The sequence below is a fragment of the Saccostrea cucullata genome, unplaced genomic scaffold (assembly GCF_032062105.1).
Source record: "Saccostrea cucullata isolate Sc308-1 unplaced genomic scaffold, CSIRO_AGI_Scuc_v1 ctg880, whole genome shotgun sequence".
NCBI classification, from domain to species: domain Eukaryota; kingdom Metazoa; phylum Mollusca; class Bivalvia; order Ostreida; family Ostreidae; genus Saccostrea; species Saccostrea cuccullata.
In genome coordinates this window covers 242,319-265,016 of record NW_026927897.1, presented here as the reverse complement: position 1 = coordinate 265,016, position 22,698 = coordinate 242,319, and the positions used below count along the sequence as shown (strand labels likewise).

At 33.2% G+C, this 22,698-nt stretch overlaps 1 protein-coding gene across 1 annotated transcript; it reads left to right on the top strand.

Moving 5' to 3' along the window:
* The first annotated feature begins 11 nt into the window (after positions 1–11).
* LOC134275810 (exocyst complex component 8-like) lies at positions 12–14,392 on the top strand. The gene is made up of 16 exons (XM_062758103.1): positions 12–163; positions 452–601; positions 1,489–1,584; positions 1,957–2,057; positions 2,265–2,407; positions 3,094–3,247; positions 3,598–3,721; positions 6,151–6,297; positions 6,407–6,458; positions 6,580–6,724; positions 6,868–7,048; positions 7,336–7,466; positions 8,209–8,328; positions 8,777–8,879; positions 9,108–9,298; positions 14,076–14,392. Exons 1-16 carry the CDS (start codon positions 91–93, stop codon positions 14,211–14,213), a joined length of 2,049 nt encoding a protein of 682 aa, XP_062614087.1. The 5' UTR covers positions 12–90; the 3' UTR covers positions 14,214–14,392.
* The last annotated feature ends 8,306 nt before the right edge of the window (positions 14,393–22,698 follow it).

Sequence of the window (22,698 nt, the reverse complement as noted above, 5' to 3'; positions counted from 1 at the left end):
TATCGTTCACGGTTTGTTTATTAGGCTATATTTTGACCAGAATCTGGAATCTGACAGTGTCAGTGACAGAAACTGAGAAAGAAACCAAAGATGACTGGGTTGGCAGAGCCCAGTCATGGTCTGGCCAGGGTTTTATCAAGTCAAGGGTTTGATCCAGATAATTGTAAGTTCCGTCGAAAAACTTTTTTATTGTTAAGTTGAAGTTATAGCGAAGGTTGTAAATATCAGTCAGTGGGGTGTGTCATAATTCGAATTTCCTTTGACTGATTTACAGTATAACTGGTCAGGTCCGTTGCATTTTTTCTCCTAGTGCATAGTAAATAATATACACATAGATTATATTTTAAGTTGCAAACAACATTACACGTGAATTTTCAATCAGTCTAGGTCACATTCATAAACATCATTCTGATGAATTAAAATAACATGGTTTTGTTTATAATTGTTTCAGTTGTCAGCAAGTTGTCACAGAATGGAGAAGAGGAACTGCTGACAATGAAGCAGAAAGTGCAAATTCTGGCCGATGAAACAGCTCACTCACTGAAGAAAAATGTCTACAAAAACTACTCACAGTTCATTGAGACTGCTAAAGAAATTTCCAGTAAGTCTGCATGTTGAATATTTAGCTCATTGAACACTGTCTAGTCCAAAGTATCTGACGTTTTCAGGGTTTTTTTCAATTTTAATATTTTAAGTGCCAGGAAAACGTCAGAACCGGCACCATTACAAAAACTGGGAACTCGACACCTTCAACTGGAGGCAGCATTATCAGATGATTTTAGATACTTGTGAACCAAATTAAATGCCAAACTCACAAGTTATCAATAGTACAATACTTTTAGTACTTACCAATATCGTTTCTTATGGTTCATTTATAAAATTTACATTTCGCTGAAAATATTTTATCAGACTGTCAAGATTTGTCTTCATTTTGTGCATTTAAAAATCGTGCAAGTCCTTTAACGAAAGATGGAGTGATATTTTCTTTTCATTGATATTGGTGAGTACTAGAGGATTGGAGCTATTGATAAATTCCAATTCCGGCATATAGAATGGTTCACAAGTATCGAAAATGAACTCCGGTTGGAGACAGTGAAATTTCCAGTCTTCATAATGGCGCTGGTTCTGATGTTTTCCTGGCATGTAAAATATCAAAATCGTAAATAAAAGCCTGGAAAACGTCAGACATTTAGGACTAATCGAACACTTGCATTACAAATGTCCAGTCACCTTTATTTTCAAGCTTTTTGAGATCCATTTAAATTATGTCTTGGAAACAATGTAAAAAAAAATATATATATAACCCTTAAACAGATATTATTTGATTAAATTTTAATACAAAAAGAATTGATTCTGAAACTTCATTAATGAGTACATGTAAATTACAAATGTAAAATAATGGGAAAGTTAGAACTGACTGACAAAACACATCATGACATTTGTATATCATTTTTATATTTACATATTAATACATGTTCTTTTAATCAGTTTTGGAGGGTGAGATGTACCAGCTAAGTCACATGCTGACAGAACAGAAGAGTCTGATGTCATCCATGATGGAGATGTCCCTGGTCAGTGACAGAGGTATGAACTAGTCACTACTGAGTAGTAAAAATAAATCAGAAGCCTTGTAAAAGACACAGAGTACATGTATACCTAAGATGATTCGATTCAGATCTAGAGGTTACATGTATGTCCAGTGTTACAGAGTAGTCGTTCTTGGAACAGAGTTTTGAAAAATTATAATTAGACCAGGTATAAGTTATTTCACACAATGAGGCTTATGAAAAGTGATATCTTATAATATCATTACATAATAAATTAAATGATTGCTCTGATTGCCATGTATAATTTTTTTTTTTATTTCTTGTTGTCATAAAGACTTCATTGGCATTAATCAACCTCTTTAATTACAATGTCTTTAATGGAATGAATCAGTACCCCTTCTTTTAACAGCTATTGTGGAGGAGCCAACAGTGAAAGAAGAAGATGAAAATCCAGAAGAAGAAACACGGAAAAATCTGGCCTTCCTTTTGGAGAAGGTTGAAGGCTGCTCGGTAAATTCTACATAATATTGCGCATTTTGCCTTTTTATATATGTTATCTGTATTATTAAAAAGCACTTGAACTCTAAAAGATAATATTCAACAAATAAATAAACTTCCTTTTTTACTCAAAATTAAATCAAAAATCATAATGCAGTTTATTTTCTTCATATTTGATGATATGAGAAACATTTGTATCATTCTTTATGCATTGTGTAGAGTGTCACAGAAGTCCCAGGCAGACAACTGATACACAATGGTGACCTTGTTGAACTTGATCCAGAATCTCTTACAGCAGTGCAGAAAGTTCACTGTTTTTTACTCAATGACAGTCTGATGATTGCATCATGGCTCCCAAATAGGTGAGGTCTGGATGAAATAATGCATTACTATGCTTCCTGTCAGTTTGTCTCTATATAACCCATACCCTACTATTCTCGCATAGTGTTCTAAGGATTTATATAGCGTAAGAGGAAATAATGCAATAGCAATGTTAGAAATTATTATCAATCCGATGCGTCATGGATTTGCCACAAACGCCATTCTCTAGTATTGAACTATGATGTATATAAACTTAGTTTCAAATATTTTACACTTAAGATTAAAAATTAACAAAATAATTCTTCTAAAATTGCCGTTTTTATACAGTAACAACAGTCAGCATAATAATAACAATAGTGTTGTGTTTTGCACCTGCTACACATAGTGCAATCGCCTCCGGCTTGTGCACCATGTGTCAAACCCTGACTACTATTAAGGCATAGTGCATGCAAAACACAACTCTATTATATAAATAGTCAATGCTAGAAATTATTTTATTTGTCATGGATTTGTATCTACACAACAAAAGATTTTTTACATAAATTATTATGTATTCTAGTGCCATCATACTACATCTGCTACAGTAATGAGTGTAAACTTTTTATGCTATCTGTAAATCATTTAATAAAAGTATTTCAAAAGAGACTTTCACATATATTAAGAAAGAGATTGTGCAACATATTTCGTTTCAGATCACAATATTCTATATTATTTTTACTTTTTCTAGGCGTGGTCCAGTTAGGTATCGATTCCAGGGCCTGTACGAATTGGACAGTTTAGCTGTGGTCAATGTAAGAGATGCGGGTCCAAACAAAAATGCCTTCAAGATACTGATGTTTCCAGACTCCAAAATGTACCAAGCAGACAGTTCCAAGTCTAAGGTTGGAAGATCTAAATACCTAATTACCAGTTCTAGACACTTCGCTTATGTGCAGTATATGATGGATATTTATAATTGCTTCATCTTTCTTTACTTCATTGTATGAAGTTTTTCAAATGAATTTTCCATTGATAAGAGTTTTTGCTGTAAGTTATTTCATGTTATAACTTTATCACATATATGTCTACATGTAGAACTGTGTCTGTTAAGAGTTGTTAAGATTTGTTTCAGTTTATTCCATTTAGCTCTCTATGTGTTTTTTGTAACAGTGAAAGTGGCTGGACCTGTATTTGTATGGTTTATGTTATAGAGACAGCTGTTAGACCTGTATGTTTTTGGTTTATGTTACAGAGACAGTGGCTAGACATTTTAGAAGAGTCTAAGAAGAAGAAGGCAGCTCGAGACAAACAGAAAAAAGAGGCTATGGAGCAGCAGGCTCTGGCCCAGGCGGCTACTGCAGTAGAGGAGAAAAATCGTATGTATACATGTATTTACCACAGAGCTTACTCAATACTATACAGTTATTGACTGGGTATGAGGGCAGCATATGATTTGTTGGACCTTAAAAAAGGCCAAGGGCAACATTTTTTTAACAAATCATATGTTGCCCGAATCCCAGTCTATAAATGTCTATAAATGTTTTGTTATACCCTTCACTGCTCACTTAAGGTAGGATTCTTCTCATATTTCTTGTATTTAAAAATTAATGAAATTTTCACAGAATCAAGAAGACAATATCAGTAAGTGATAGTATCAGTGAGATTAGATTTGACCATTTTATATAAGAGGCAAGGTCAGGTCAAGGTCATTATCTTTTTCCATGACATTATGAATAAAAAAATACTGTTGCTAATCATGTTATGCTTACTTCTATTTCAAAAGTTTAAAGATTGTTCTTTTGGCATAAAAAGATTTTGCTATATCGGGTCTATAGCATGATATTACCAAATTTACATAAATAATTTAACTAAACTGGATATTGGCTAATCCGAATTTTCTCTGTTTTTCTAATTTTTTTCAGGATATGTTAGTTATTTTTATATGCTTCCTATCTTTAACTTTTTCTTATTTTTACATATAATAAAGTAGTCTTATAAATGTACAAAATGACACAAAAATAAAAAGTTTTGATCGTTTACTAAAAGAGAAAAAATAGTTTTAATGGATTTTTGGCTCAACTCTGTACTTTGATTGGAAGCATTTAAAAGCTAACATAGTTCTAGTTTGTTTGAAAAATCATATTAATTTGATATATTTTGAAAGTTTAGTTCCTTATTATTAATCTAACTTACATTTGAAAATTTCTGCAAGTCTTTGATTGTCTAAAAATTATAACATAATTCGTTGTTCTATTAATTTTGAGAGACAGAAAAGAAGATATTTTCATACGCCACCATTCTGCCAAAAATATAGTCCCTGCTATTTTTCAAACGCAGTTTACCATTTCTATTTAAAGTTGTACAATTGTGATAAGGAAAGAAAAATATGGTCTTCTAAATCCCTTACAGTCCTAAATATATTAGACATATAAGCAAATATACTTTGAATGTTTCATTTAGTCAGAAACCAGAGAAGAATCCTACCTTAAGATTGATCAATTTAATCAATACACACTATATAATCAATTATTTTATGTGGAAAATTATGGCTTCTTCAGTAAATATAAAACATCAACATTTTCACCTTCAGGTCAAGATTGATCAATTTAATCAATACACGCTATATAATCAATTATTTTATGTGGAAAATTATGGCTTCTTCAGTAAATATAAAACATCAAGCTGAGAAAGAACAAAATCAATTATATATCTATTGTGTCACAAAAATTATTTATCACAAAACATACTCTTCCCTTCTTCCTTACCTTGCTGTTAGCAACAACTCTTGTAGCTCTTAACTTCATGTATCTTCGGCTATTTTCGCGTCGCTGATATTGAACGATGATTAATTACTTGTGACGTAACAGATGAGTGACATTGTGGTCTAACAATTCTTATGTAAGACTGGTCAATAGTGATATTGTTAGACCGATGTAATAAACAGTTCTTTTGTTGGACTTTTTATAAGTAATAAATATATAGAATGATATTTATAAGGGTATAACAATGTCAAATATTTTCAGCTTAAAAAAAAGTTTTTAATCTTGGATGAATATTTTTACTGCTTAGTTGTGTAATGTGAACATTAATTAAGAATCACTTTCTGAACAAATATGATAAAAAAGCTTCATTTTATGTCATTTAAATCTGGGATTTATGATCGATAGAGAGGCTGTAGTACCGGTAGTTTTTCTAATGAGTAGTCAACATCTATGAATATCCCCACAAAAATGTTTTAAAACCTTTCATGCAGAAGTTTTCAGAGAGGTTTAGGAAGCCAATTTCTATAATTATTACTTATTGGACATGTTAGATGTTACATGTTTTATGTATAAGGTAATAGAGTTTGGCAATTATGTATGTACTTGTATGTGCAGTAGAATATTCCCCAGAAAAAATCTGTGCATTACCTCATCTTCATTATTTTTCTTGATAAAATGAAATTCTGCAGAGTTGTATGCAGCCTAAAATTTGATTGAATAAAATAAATCTAATCATAAAGCAATACATGTAAAAGATCAAAAAATTATAAGCATAATTTTATGGAATGAACAAAATTGTTTGTGTCTTAAGGAATAAACCATACGAGACATACATGTAGTTGTGAGGAATTAACCATATGAGACATGACCTTTTAATTACTCCATGCTCTGTTTATTTTATTTTCTATATTACAGCGTTTACTGAATTTTTTGGATGTCTTTCATGTTTTGTTTAGAGTACTATCTGTGTTTCAGGTTTGTATGAAGTGTATTTCATAACAATCCCTCTACATATACTGTTCAGAGTATTTTCATATTTACAGCTTTCTTAGAAGAGGATGACAGTGAGTCCCAGTCGGCCATTGAGGCAGACTACCTGAGTGCCGAGTGGATACAGGAAATGCCTGAAGACCTTGATATGTGTATCGCTCAGAGGGACTTTGAAGGAGCTGTAGATCTGGTGGAGAGAAGTACGTAGCACAGCTAGTTGTCCTGTCTACTTAATCATAATCAAAATATTTCACAATTTTTTTGGATATTATTGTTCAGTTGGTAGAATTAAACTTCATTATTTCATAGTTAACCAGTACTTAGCTACTTGTCCTAAAGCCCCGGCCATTAAAGAATTTAGGTATGTGATTGCTGTATTTTACTTTATAAAAATCAAAATGATTTAAAGTACCGGTAAATCGGTTTTTCATATCCTTTGTTATTGGTAATTTATACAAAAAATGATTGTAATTATAATGTAGATCAAGGATAGACCATAGAATTAAACAGCTGACAGAGGGACTGATGAGTGAACTACAGGTGTCCCCAGAGAGGTCCCTGAGAGGGGGGCCAAGAGCAGCAAGACGAGCAGTGGCCCAGTTAATCAGACTCGGGAAGTCAGCACAGGTAATCATATTAGGAGTATCGGGCCACATCACTCAAAAAAAACCTGTAATATTTGCAAGAAATGTTTTGGCAAAAGTAAGAAAACATGAAAAATATTTCTTGCTTTATACGCTAAATGTACTAAAATGGTTTCCTTCCTCCAGGCTTGTGAGTTGTTTCTGAAGAACAGAAGTGCCATCATCAAGTATAACATTCGCCAGCTGAAGTTTGAGGGGGCCACCACTCTGTATATACGCCGCCTGTGTGGGGTCTTCTTTCCAAGTCTGATGGAAACAGGCAGGGAATTTCTCAAAGCATTCCAAGAACACTATGGCTGCATGTCAGGTAACACTGTAAAATTGCAAATTTTCATCTGGTCAAATTTTGGTGGTTTTAAGAAAAACGATGGATTCATTGGGATTTGATTTGGTGGATGACGATTTGTTGATTATATATGTATACGATTTTTAACATTTTGTGCTTGAAAAGTAGTGATATTAAAGAAATTTGACACTCAACAGGGATAGGCAAATGTTTCATTTCTATAAATGTCTTTTTACTTGTATACATGAAAAATTTTGATTTTTTCAAGATATATCTATGTAATGTACATGTATTCTTTTTCATTCTAGCATTTGTGGTATGGTCTCAGAGTGAGCTGCAGTCTTTTGTTGAGACTTTCAGAAGACAGGTTTTTGGAGGGAAATCAAACTTAACTGTCATGGCAGATTGTGTCTGCATTGTAAGACAGAGCTGTAAAGAGGTACCGCTATCATTTTTAAATTATTTTAAAATTGAGTTCACAAATTAAACTTATAAGTATGTTGAAAAGTTTTATAAATTATATGCGGTATATTGCCGTTTTTGACAAAAGTCAAATTTTGAAAACTTCCTAAAATGTGCTGAATTCAATAAATTGTACGAGAAATATAAGTTAACAGAAAATATTATAGTTCCAGAGCAGTGTATTCACAATTTCTGTTTTTATGAACAAACTAGTCCGATTTTATATCCTTTTTCAGAAAGAGGACAAAATGGACAAAATTTCAACAATTTAAGCTTTAGAATTTATAGAGCACATGTGTGTTCAGGAACAATATTGACATATTTCATTGATATTATCATTCTACACATTATATCAAAATATTAATCCTGAACACACATGCGCTCGGTGACTTTTATTTAAAATATCGAGGAAATATGTACATTTTTCTGCAAAATTCATAAAAAACTGAAATTTACGTCATATTTGTGACGTCATTACGTACATATGACGTCATTACTTATGAAATTATTCAGTGCTTTGAAGTCAGCATATACTCCCCTGTTTAAGGACTTAATTAAATATTACTCCATCAAAGTTTGATTTTGGGGGGCAAATGTTGGTTAATACCGCATATAGTTCTTTAGTATGAAACCATTTTTGAAACATTGTGTGACTTTTGAAAAGTGAAGTTTTTTAAAGATGTGCATTAATTTGAGAATTCTTGTGTTTTAAATTTCAGCTCCAAATGATTGGGCTAGACCTTTCTTTCTGTTTTGAAAATATGATAAGTGATGATGTTGAAAAAGCAGTGATGGAAAACAAAGATCAAATCATAGAGGGCATAAAATTTAGAGCCATTGTAAGTAGCAACTCCTAGAGAATAGTTAACTCATTGTGATGAACTATCTTTGGATATCAGCATTTTGACCTCCAAACTTGGACATAACTTTTGAATAGTTGACAAGATCTTCCTGTGGACTTCGGTAATTTTGACCCTTTGACATTAACCTTTGAATTTGACCAGCTTTTGGGAAAATATAGCCTTGACCATAAAATTTGAATGTTTTATGTTAGGGTTTTCATATTTCAGAGGTGTATTCCTTGTGACAACTCACAAAAGCTGTCTTTGATTTGCAATGTTTTTAAACTCTTGAGATGGAAATTGACTTGCATCTGAGAAACCTCAACCTTTGCCATGAGCTGACATATAGGTGTCAGTTTTTTTACAAGCAGTTTTGTTGTGTTTGCATGTCTTTTGATGTTTAAATCTTCAGTTCAATCATTCATAAATATTTCTTTTTATAAAGGAGGACAAATGGAGACCAATGAATCACCTGAATGAGAAGGACTGTAATAAGTTTGTGGAGGAAGTGGCATCCACAGGGCTGGACTTAAAACCATATGTCTATGGTGAGTGGATTATTTGATATAAACCTTATTATTGAGGGGAGGAGCAAACTGAAGACATGTCAAGACATAGTTGTATGGTGGGTTATGGAACTTGATTGCAAGGGGCATTCAAGGTGTACATGTACCGGCATCTAGTAAGCATAGAGTAACTATGTAATGTTGACACCAAAAATGTTCATAAAAAGCACCAAAGCTAAGTACAGTAAAACTAATACATTGTCATTTCAGATGATTGCTTTATATCACTAACAGTCAACACCGTCAACTTCTCTAAGGCTTGTCTGAGTTTGTCACGAGATCTGCTGACCATGTACTCCTCAGACCATGACTCTCTCATTACTACAGCAGTAACAGAAATATTCCAGGAACAACTTAACCATATAAAAACCTCCCTAAGATCACCAGAATTCAGTAAAGAGGTAGGAACATATAGGGCCAACATTAGGGGTGCACTTGTTTTAAACATCAGTATTGAATTGGTTCACATTTTTCACCTGATATTGTTCTGGTAAGTGTTAATGAAACAGGTAACCATTCAACCAGACAATTCTGGAATTGTTATGGGTGCTGTTGCTGCAATAAGTTAAATGTTTTGCTCTGAAGTGACAAAGATTAAGATTTTACGGTAAATTCCCAATAAAATGCAAGGAATTTATTATTGCATTTTGCTTGAAGCATCACTTGCAAAATAAAATTACTCGCTTTTATATTTCTGATCTATTTCAATTTTTCATTTTTGAAGGGGGAGAATGCAACACCCTGTAAGATTTAATATTCAGGTATTTTATTAATTTTCTTGGATTCATTAAATTTATTTTGACACAAAAAGTTTCAGAAAAGTCTATGGAAAAAAAAAAATAATAACTGATATCACTAATGTCCAATACCTAACTTTCGTGTACATTTTGTAGTGAAATACAAAATATAATCACAAATCAGAGTTCCTTTTAAAAAGATGAACCTCTATCCGCCGGTCACCTCTGTATAAAGGTCACTTTTAATGCATCTCGTAGTTGACTGTATAAACAAACAGGGTGTAAAAGTTACTTATTGCCTCAGTGCTGTAGGTTAAATGCAAGCAAAGCTATTGCAATTAGTGAAAAAAAAATATTTCTCCTGCAGGAAAACTTTTACCTCTTTTTTCGCCATATTGATTTTTTATCTCCCCATTCCGATTTTTTTTGGCAATCTGGGCAACTCTCTGACTGCCCAGCAGCTTAAAAGTATTTGAAACAAAGCACTTGCTTTGGGCAAGTTTTTATCAAGTTGCTTGATGCAGGTTTTAAGACAAGTGCATCTAAGGTTTTTATTAAAACTATTTATGACTTGAAGATGATTTTATTTGCAGAATGCCTGTAGCTTTAAATTTACTGTATACCGGATTATTTTCCCCCGGTGTTATTTTCACCCTTTTACACTTGCTTACAAATTTGCCCCATTTTGAATTCGTCCAGTCCAAGTTCTGTTGAAGAATTTATACTCTGTTCTTTGAATTTGGGGTGCCCTTTTTAAATTCACCCACTTGTGATGTGACAACGACGAAAGGGGCGAAAATAGAACGGGGGCGAAAATGTACCTACATACAGTATAAAAAGCAGATTCAATTTCTATATTTTAGTAATTTCCCATCATGGAAAAAGAAATTATGATTTTAAAAATCCTAGGAAATTTTTTAAAGCAATTTTCTTATCATTGGACAAACACGGTGGAACATAGGACCTCGGCAACACTCCTTTATCGCACTGTTTTGAGCAGCTTTTTTCAATTGTTCCCAGCTACGTGTATCTTCACACTGTCTGATTTCCTCTTCACATGACCTTCGCCAAGTTGTCCTGGGACGCCCAAATCGATGTTTGCCTTGGAGGTTCCTTTCGAGTGTGTGTCGTGTAATGTCTCCCGATTGTTTTGGAGAGTATGCCCAATCCACCGCCAGTTTCTATGGGCTATTGCGGAGTGATTGGGTCTTTGTTTGTTGTTTTCCGTAGCTTCTTGTTGTTTATATTTTCTGGCCATCTTATGTTTAGTATGTGGCGCAGACATCTGTTTATGAAAGTTTGTAGTTTGCTGGAGGTGGTTTTGGTAACTCTCCATGTTTCAGACCCATAGAGGAGCGTAGATTAACATTGGTGTTGTAGATACGTAGTTTTATGTGTGTGGACAGTACGTGCTGTTGAACTCCACACAGGCTTGAGGTTGATAAAGATCTGTCTTGCATTTATATTAATTCTTGCTTTTATGTCTCCATCTGTTTCACCAGTGGCTGTGACGTTGCTGCCTACGTACATATGTACGTACATGTAAAGGAGTCTACATCTTTGAATTTATGCTTTCCAAGCATGATTGGTGTTTGCTGTTTGTTGTGGAGTCGCATCACCTCTGTCTTGGCAGTATTGACGTGTAGACCTGTCTTTGCTACTTCCTGTGCAAGCCTATTTGTCCTGAGTTGCATATGGTCAAATTTTTGGGACATTAGGCATAGATCATCAGCAAAGTCGAGGTTTTCCAAACACTGAGTGAAAATCCATTGGACTCCCGTCTTGCCCCTCGAGTAGTTTTCTGCATGATCCAGTCCAGTACCACTATGATAATTATCAGTGAATGTGGACATCCTTGTCTCACCCCTGTCGGCACCTCAAACGCTTCTGTAAGCTTTCCATTGTGGAGGACTAGGCATGTAGCCTTGTCATACAATTGTTGTATGAGGTTGATGAAGATAGGTGGTGTTCCATAACGCTGGAGTAGTTTCCAGATGACTTTTTAATCAACACTATCAAAGACCTTAACTTTTCAAAGTCTATAAAGTTCAGATATAGTGTTCACTGCCACTCTGTTGACTGATTATTATACGTAGAGTGGCAATCTGTTGTGTACAAGACTTATCCTATCTTTAGTCTGCCTGTTCTTGACGAAGTCGTTTTTCTACAGCATATTTGAGTCTTTCCAATATTATTCTTGTCAGGATCTTGCGTGGGACAGAGAGGGGCATGATGCATGATCCACCCTTTCCATTTTTCCTAAAGTAGGGGCACAACTTCCCCAAATAATTGTATGTTTAAAAAAAATCGAGGAATGATTTTTAGCCAACTTGAGCTGAAAGCTCAAGTGAGCTTTTCTGATCGCCTGTTGTCCGTCTGACCATCCATCTGTAAACTTTTCACATTTTCAACTTCTTCTCAAGAACCACTAGGCCAATTTTAACCAAACTTGGTTGAAGGGAGTTTGAATTGTTAAAATGAAGGGCCATGTCCCCTTACATGTGGAGATAATCAAGAAAAGACAAAAATAGGGTGGGGGCATTAAAAAATCTTCTTCTCAAAAACCACTGAACCAGAAAAGCTGAAACTTATTTGGAATCATCTTGGGGTAGTGTTGATTCTAAATTATTAAAATCATGACTCCACGGGGTAGGGCGGGGCCACAATAGGGAATCCAAGTTTTACATTGAAATATACAGGAAAATTCTTTAAAAATCTTCTTGTCAAGAACCACTGGGTCAGAAAAGCTGAAATTAATGTTGAAGCATGCTTGGGTAGTACATGTATAAATTCTAAATTGTTAAAATCCTGATCCCCGGGGTTATATAAATTAGGATGGAGCTACAATGGGGAATATAAGTTTTACATTGGAATATATAGGAAAAATCTTTAAGGATCTTCTCATGAACCAGTGGGCCAGAAAAGCTGAAACGTAATATATGGAAACATCCTGGGGTAGTGTAGAGTCTAAATTGTTTGAATCATGACCCCCGGGGGGTAGGGCTGGGCCACAATAAGAAATCCAATTTTTATATTGAAATATATACTAAGAAAAATCTTTAAAATCTTCTCATAAGAACTCTTAAAAACCACTGGGACAGAAAAGTTGAAACTAATGTTGAAGTATCCTGGGGGTAGTGTAGATTCTACATTTTCCAAATAATGACCCATGGTGGTAGGGCAGGGTCATAATAGGTTTTACAAATGGGAAATCTTGTTAAGAATAGCATGGCCAAAGTTACTCAATTGAGGGATGTGGCCCATGGACCTTTTGTTTTTTTTTTAAATTCTGTTGCTTTCACAGCTTTGATTCCGATTTCAAGGAAACATCAGGAAACATGATTATTTAATCGTAAAACTTATTATTTAAAAATATTGTATCAAGTTCTCTTCCACGATGATAGAAATCAGTAGGGCTGCAGTCTCATCAGAGACCCGGTTAAGTGAATTTTGTTGAACATTGTATTCTCAACAAATTGTGTGTATCTGATGTAGTACCACAGAAAATTAGACCACAGTATACAATCGTTAACGTCATTTGACAGTTGATTACATCAGCATCGATATCAATTGAATTAAATCCGACATCAGTGGTAACGACGACACCTAATGCCGAATATTACCACTAGTTTACAAAATAATCGTTTGAGTAATGTTCGAGTCTGGTGACCTTTCGATTGCTCTAATGAATGAACAGAGGAGTTTGAGCAAATACTATCCAAATATCAGGCGATGAAATATATTATCCTTTTTCATTCTAGATTAATATTGAAGGGAGGTGGCGCACAAGCTTGAAGGCAAATGAGAAATCATTTTGTAATTTAGTCTAGTTAACTCAATATCTCATCTCGCTTGCTGTAGAGAGAGCTCTGTGTATTATTAAGATTTTTTTATCTACCAGTCCATCCAACAGTAGTTACTTAAACGGATATAGAATAGAAAACTACAGTAACACAGCCTTGTAAAATCAGGCTACTAGTACTTGTACCTTTCTCTCTCTTCATCATATTGGCAAAAGAAATTGAATCAAAGCATTATACATTGCAAGTCTTCCTCAATGGATTTTCTGTTTAGAGTAATTTGCCCATTAAGATTCATATACCTGTACCTTAAAGGGTATCGTGTTAAGAATTGCCCTAATATGAGTTACAACATATCAACAAGACATACATTGTACTTAATATGATAACTTAAGAGAACAGCATTTGATAATCCTGTGATATTTACTAACATAACATACATCGAAAGTGGAATTGTCAATGTTGTGTTATGTTTTACGGGGTTTCCTTCTTGTTATGCTCTTGTGATAGATTTCACAGAAATTGAATATTGTCGTATCAAATTATGATTTGTTAACAGCTTGCTTATCACATTAACCAAATAAAGGTGAATGGACAGTACATTATAATGTCATGATGAACTCAGTAATTATTTTTTTCAGCACGATTTCATCATGAAAAACGCACAATTTATGGTGGACGTTCTACTAAAGAAAATCGAAAGTCATTACAAAAACAAGGGATTAACCTTTCCAAAGGACATCGAGGTTATGTCTGTGGAATTTAGAAAGGTTAAATGACAACTGGTATACAGTGATTTTCAGAGCAATCCTGTACGTCCACCAGAGGACCTGAGTCCAGATATATCTCCGATAACCAAGATATGTTGCTTTTAATATCATACATTGTTTTATGATTCTGCTGAATGTGCAATATTGTTTAAATGTTACGAAATAAATTATAACTGTGGTAGCGTGAATCTTTCATGTGTTTCTAATGATGTGTGGAGTCATCCATGCCCTAATACCAGATTGGATTATGTCCAGGAAATGGGTGTCCCAAATCTAATGCTTCATTGAAAAGAACAATCAAAAATTCAATTTTATTTGCAATATTTATTAATAGAAGACAAAAATAATATCTGTTTACGACAACTGATTCTATAAGTCCATTTTGGATTTGACAGAGTAATATTTTTTCAATAGAAATTTCTTTAATTGTGTATATAAATCATACAAAGGTAATCCAACTCAGAAGGCCATTGTAAATACAAATTGTGGGCAAAGCAAATATAGACCTCTGAAAGAGAGTCAGGTTTCAAGACCCATGTAGGAATAAGCATTTCCAGTTATGTATTTTTTCGTGTTCAGAGCCCCTATTCGTTTTAAAGCACCTGTCAGGTAATGGATTTTCCAGTCTGTTACTTATTATACCATGTTCTTAAAGTTACCTAGGCGTCTGGAGCCAATGGTGGCTCTGTTCACTGTGAAAGCACAAATTTTCGGGGTATGGGGGTAATTTTCGTTGTTTTCATGGTATGAAGAGACCCACGAATTAATGTCCACGACGAAATGTAAAATGTTCTATACATGAACTACACAACAATTTTGCATCAACGAAATAAAATCCCCAGGAACCAAGAGATTTTCCTCAAACAATGAAAATTAGACTCCACGAAAATCTGTGATTTTAAACATTCAACTAAAAAAGCAGAAGGATAATAAAAGACATGTACCCATCAAATTTAATGTTGGTTACATAAATTTTATCTATAAAGTTTAATTATGCCCATTAAGTATACCCTTTCTCCATAAAACAATTAGGAATTCATTGTACTAAACTGTTGATCATTGTGCTCGTAAAAAAGTAATCATTCACTTTTTATTTCGTCCAAAAAGTGCCTCAATACAGAGAATGCCACTCCTTATTGCAATGGTTGTATAAACACAGAATGGTGATTTCTGGTCCGTGTATTCCCTCATCTGAAGAATTCTAAATCATTAAGAAGATATGCCATATTATTACCGTTATCTACCACCCCCGAGAGAAATCCTAAGGCGAAACCTAGTAATCCCCTCCACGTGATGCTTGACAATCCACCCACACCTCTCTTGCTGGGATCTTGTTTCTGAAGCATTAAATCATATTTTACATCAATGAGATTTGATGACCTCAGTCTTAAGATTTGGGAATCTATTGTATTTTATTGGGTATTTATAGGCTGGGTTAATCAAGATTGACCTTAATAGGACTAATAACTGACACGTGATTTTCTAGGGCAGGAAATATTTGACACGATATAAGGCCTGCGTAGAAATTCAATGATTTACAGACCTTCGATGATAGATGCCAGAATGTTTCTTTATGAGCTTGGAGACTAATGACTTATGTTAAACAGGTCTCATTGGTCTGGAACCTTCACAATGCATATACAAAGTTTTCTAGGTCGATGCCACATGTCTGGCATTGAATTTTGTAACAGTTTCAATCTCAGTTACCTCTTCATAGAGGCCTTTCCAATTTCTGATTATGATCGACCCCATTCCCCATTTCTAGCACAGCTTCTATTAACTATTGCCTTCATTGTCAAGAATTCTGCAATTGATAATAAGAGCTGATTTTTCGTATACACTGTATACATTAAAGCGGGTTGTGTTATGCTTAGGAAGAACGTTTACATGAATAATTTAGTTAACTCCTCGGCAATCTTAAAAAAAAAATTCAGGGTCTTTTTACTATTTAAGACTATTTGCCGCATGATTAGATCAGAGATTTTTTTGGTCAACATGTGTATTCAGTGATTATTATGTGCTACTACGGTACCTCAAATCTTTTACTAAAAGTGAACTCGTTAATAAATGTTTTGGGTACATGTACATAATTAAAAATTGAATCGAAGAAAATAGTTAAAACTACTACATTCCTAATGTTTTTTTTTTCATTTATGAAAAACTATACAGGGGTTACTTCGATCCATGAGACTTTCTTGTTATTTTTAAAATGGCATGTTATATTCAACTCTTTCATTAAAATTAATTAGGAATTTTTAATTGTAAGCTAACAACCAATCTTTATCATAAAAGTGATGACCGACTTTTCAATCGTCATTTCTCTTATGTAACAGAATGCACTTAATTATTTCCTGCAAATGAGGTTTATGTCTCTCAAGTGATTCGAAAGCATGCTCAATGTACGAACAATTATATCTAAAACAAAGTAAGTTATTGATAAACAAGTTGATGAAACAAAAATATCAACAGTCTCGTTTAGGGTTATCATTTGGCAAGTTTTATGGTCGATACGGTGACTTTGTCATTAGATATGATCTTTCATTGAGTTAATGATGGTCGACGTTTTTTCATATCAATTGTAAGGCCATTATTAACACACTGAATTTTTTCCCCGTTTTTTTTTTAAGCTTTTTCCCAAAATGGACAAAATATATTGTACTTTGAATACTTTATTCGGCAAAAATATACGAGTAGTTTGTCATGAAAAACGATTGTCCATTAACAAAGGTTATTTCCATTCTTATGTCAATACGATTTATCCCGTTGAGCTTCAAATAAAAGATACCACAGAGTCTGACACATCTGTTTCATTTTTTGATATTATACTTCAAAAATACGTTAATGTTTATTTAACTTTAACGCTTTATAATAGACGTCACAACTTCCAACTTTTCAATCGATCGTCAACCTTCCCATACTTATGCAGCAATATACCTTCATCACCTGCATATGAGGATTAATATCTCTCAGTTGATGTGATACGCAAGATCATGCTCTATATATAAACAATTTCTAAAACGAGGTATATTATCCAGAAATTGTTAACAAGAACATCAGCATTTTCATTTAAAGTCATGATTTCGTAAGTTCTATGATCGGTACACTGACCTTGTCAGCAAATACAGTTTATGTTAATGCTGACTTACGTTTTTCGTTCTTCTTTATAAACCATTATATACATTCTGAATTGTCGACGAATTTTCCGTAATAACCCGATCATGACAAGGAGCAGACGGCGGGTGTAACCGGTCGGCGGGGGAATTCACTTCTCCATGGTACCTGATCCCACCTCAAATTTTCGTAGCTCCATGTTTGCCCTGCTCCAATTTTGTATTTTTTAAATGAACTTTTGAGCCTGAATACTCTTCGTTACCTCCATATATATCATCATGAAAATATATTTTAATCAATCTTAGAAAATCTACAAACAGTGCAAATAGGTAAACAGGGTATATGACACAGACACCTGGAAAGGTAGGGGTTTTAGATGCCTAGGAGGAGTAAGCATCTGGTGTTAACCGGTCAAACCCACACCCCCTGGGAATTTTATATATTAAACAGGTAGACGAGTGGTTCTTTAGACAAACTTTGTTTCAAAACAATGCCTAACAAATGAGTTTAAAAAAAACGTTAGTCGTTTGATAATAGTTGTGTTTGGCGTTGCTGTTTAAGTGAAGAAAGCATCAAGAACGATCAGTTATTACATTTGTAAATAATCAATGTTCATTTTGAATTTGTTTGCTTTTAGAAATATAGACAGCGTTATTTTTCAAGTATCTTTCGATGTCTTGGATGTTTTTATAAGGTTTGACTTTTGGACATTGGTAGATATGTTGATTTTTAATTTACTTTAAACATATTTTATTGAATAATTTAATAAAGATTGGGCAACAGACAAGGCCTATGTACACCTTCTCCTTGTATAATAGGTCAAGATACAATGGTAAGTAATAATACATGTACATGATAATCAATAAAATTATAATGAAAAATAAAGAATCACAATCAAGTATTATTTATCAATATTATATTTTTAAAAAAGATGACAACCCCCTAGCTGTATACATATTATTTACATACTGTTCCAGCTTAAAAATAATACAAATATTTGGGGGGAAAAATTATGCATTTAATAGAGTATTTAATATATAACAGTGTCCCTAATTTAGTCTCTTAGAAGATTTAATAAATTCTTGTACATATGAAAATATTTTACAATTTGTTTGATAAGAGTATTGACATTTTCCTCTTAGCAGAGTGTCGAGTTCAAAAACAACATCAATATCATTTAATTTTTTTTACCAATAAGTTTCTTTCAACATTATATATGGGCATTTGATAAAATAATGTTCAGTTTCTTCAGTATGAAATCCACACTTTTGACATGATTGAATATCTGATAAAAAATGATTTTTTTGAATGTGCATTAAGATTACTAGCATTGTTTTGCAACTGACAATGCAAGATATTTTCTTTTCTATTACCAAAGTTAAAGTACCTCCAAGGTTTATTAGTTGCTCCCCAAGTTTCAAGCGCTGCGTTAAAGATAGGTAACAAAGGAGAGTTTTTTTTTCATCTTCACTAAGACTGTTCCAAAGTTTTATGGTTGAGGGAATAAAACTATTATAGTACGACATTGTTTTACAAACTGGTATACATAAGTTATTACATCCAGACCTTAGGTTGTATGCATGTTGAACAGGAAAACAAGGTTGAATCAAATCATACAAATAATCAGGTGTATAACCATTAATCATTTTGTACATCAATTGAAGTTTGTGTTTTTCTCTTCTAAGATATAATGGTTCCCACCCTAGTTCACCACACAAACAAGTTCTGGGTGAATTAATTCTAAGCCCAGTAATAATTCTGGCAGCTTCTATCTGAATTTTTTCAAGCAATTCTGAACTACTTTGGGTACAATTATCCCATACAACATCAGCATATTCTAAATTTGGTCTTATAAAGGCAAAATAAATTTTTATTATTGAATTTCTATCTATACTATGTTTCAGTAACCTAATAATATTCAATCTTATACATGCCTTTTCATATATAATCAATATATGATTATTCCAAGAACCATCTGCTTGAAATTGTAATCCTAAATGAACATGAGTATCAACATTCACAGTTTTTTCAATATTAAAATCTACAGCCCAAGCTTTGGACCATTTTCTTATCTTTTCAAGATCTTGAGTAAGGGACATTGTTGGAGTATTGATATCATTGTCTATAATAGCAAACAAAGAAGTATCATCAGCAAACAGTCGAATATTACAAGATATATCTTTAGCTATAACATTTGTATATAACAAAAACAAGAAGGGACCCAGTGCAGACCCCTGAGGTACCCCAGCATCTATAGTTTTATATGCTGATGAAAAGCCTTCTAAATTCACTCTTTGTTGTCTTTCAGTAAGATAGTCTTCAATCAAACCCAGTATGTTACTTCTAACACCAAAATTTTTAAGTTTGAAAATCATTCCCTTATGCCATACCTTGTCAAAAGCTTTGGAAATGTCACAAAATATAAAACGTATATCTCTGCTTCTGTCAAGGTTTGACATAATTTTATCATATATTTCAACTAACTGGTTAACAGTAGAATCCCCAGGTTGGAACCCAGATTGGTACTTACACAATAAGTCATGTTCTTTAATATGATTGAACATATATTTAAAAAGTATTTTTTCCATTAGTTTAAATATAGAACAAGTCAATGATATTGGTCTGTAATTATTAGGTTGTTGGGGACAGCCTTTATTTTTAAAAATAGGTGAAATATGTGGCTTGTTTCACATATGTTTATGAACAATTTGTAAGTGATTGAATTAAATAATCTACATAGTTTATATATGGAATAACAGATTTCCTTTAATATTCTGGGACAATTTTGAACATGGTTTAGGCACCATTTATCATCATAACAATACATTATATTTCAAAATCACAGAAGTAGTTTGTTTACTTAATAAATCTGGCTCATTTTCAATATGCATATATTAGAGAAAAAAATTATTAAATTCTTCAGCTTTATCAGTTGGATGCAGCCAGTAATATTTGTGATTTAATAGATCAGTAGAGCCCCTTTAACCACACAGATTTTGCTGTACGCCACCACTTTCCTTGATATTTGATTTGTGAAACAAGTTTAATTTTGAGCAGACTTTCAAACCATTACATTCATTTTCAGTATTTTTGCCAGTGTAATGGATTTTTAGTATGCTTAGCCTTTTTATGAATTCTTTTTCTTTGCCTTATTTTCACAATTTCTGTGGTAATATATGGTTTATCTGATAACTATTGTAATTTGCAATTTTTTTATTTGCATATTAAAACATATTTTAGATAGAAAATTTAAAATATATTTTTTTTGATTTTCACTATATATATCAATAGAAACTAAATAATCACAGGTACTTTTTTTTATTGGATTGTTAATGCCATAAATATGATTATATGTACTTTTAGAGGTAACTTCTTTATCATCATAACTATGCACTTGATATATTCTTAGTTCTCATAATAACCAGTTGGATATAAAAGAAAATGTACTAAAATAAATTCAATTTAAACAATTTTTTTCAATATAAATTGTTAAAAGTGCATATATATGTTGATTGTCCTAAAAATAATATATACTTCAATAATGACCCTAATTTATACTTTTTACAAATATATATGCATTATCAATTTTGGTAGAGGCCTCTTTATCTTTTCATAACTATGCACTTATATTTTTGTTTATTTAATACCCATTCAGAGCAGAGAAAATGGGAGATTTTTACAGAGAATTCATGTATTTTCACTATATAATCATTTTTAGAGCCCCGCCCTAACACTAGAAAATGCTGAAAAATACATAAAATTATACAATTTTGGTAGAGTGAATAAATAGCTCTTGCTCATCATAAATATAGTTTTTATTTAATACCCTGGAGCAGAGAAGAAGATTTTCAAAGAATTAATGTATTTTCACTATATAATTAATAGAGCCCCGCCCTAACACCAGAACCCGTACCCTGGGGCCATAAAATTCACAATTTTGGTAGAGGCACTCTTGCTCATCATAACTATGTTGTTAGTTTTAACTTATTTAATACCCAGGAGCAAGAAAAAGATTTTCAAAGAATTCATGTATTTTCACTATATAATCAATATTTTTTAGCCCCGCCCTAACACCAGAACCCCTGACCCTGGGGCCATAAAATTCACAATTTTGGTAGTGGCACTTTTCTTGCTCATCATAACTATGTGCTTAGTTAGTTTATTTAATACCCAGGAGCAGAGAAGAAGATTTTCAAAGAAATAATGCATTTTCACTAAAATTTATTTAGCCCACTGCCCTAGCACTATGAACCCCTGATCCCCAGGGCCATGAATTTCACAATTTTGGTAGAGGACTCATTGCTGATTACAATCATACAAACAGTTTGACTGCTTGATGTCCAGGAGTAAAGAAGAAGACTTTTAAAGATTGCAATAATTTTAGTGGTTTTGGCCCCATCCATCAGGCCCCAGGGGGGCAGGGATCATGAAATTCACAATTTTTGTTCCCCTTCACCCATAGATGCTTTAGGCCAAATTTGGTTGAAATTGGTTCAGTGGTTGCAGAGAAGAAGCTGAAAATGTTCAAATGTTAACGCACAACGCTGGACGCACAACGCACAACGCACGACGCACGACGATTCAAGTTTGTTCAAACAGATTGCAATAGGTCAAAATGGCCGACCAAAGTTTTAGTTTAATATATAGGTGACCTAAAAATGGGTGAAATATGTGCTTGTTTCCATATGTATGGAAGAACTTTATTTGTAAGTGATAGGTTAAATAATCTACATAGAGGTTTATATATGGAATAACGGGTTTCCTTTAATATTCTGGGAGGAATTCCATCTGGTCCACATGGTTTAGAGGGATCAAGTATGCTTAACTGATCAAGAACATCTTGATCATATATTTCAAAATCACAGAAGTAGTCTGGAGGTCCTGCTCCATGTTCGGGCAAATCTGGCTCATTTTCAATATGTGATATATTAGAGAAAAAAATTATTAAATTCTTCAGCTTTATCAGTTGGATGCGCCAGTATTCTTCCATCTTGTGATTTAATAGAGGATGGGGAGAGCTTTGTTTCTTTAACCTTGCAACAGATTTTGCTGTACGCCACCACTTTCCTGGTGGAATAGATTTGTCAGTGAGTTGTGAAACAAGTTTAATTTTGTACTCCTTCCTACTTTTCCGTACTAAGTCTATTACTTCGTTACGGACTTGTCTGAATTTTTGCCAGTGTAATGGATTTTTAGTATGCTTAGCCTTTTTATGAATTCTTTTTCTTTGCCTTATTTTCCTACGAATTTCTGTGGTAATATATGGTTTATCTGATGGACGTATTGTAATTTGCAATTTTTTTATTTGCATATTAAAACATATTTTAGTGCTCTATAGCCCCTTGTAAACTTATATCTGTTTTTCTGTGATTTACTCTATAAA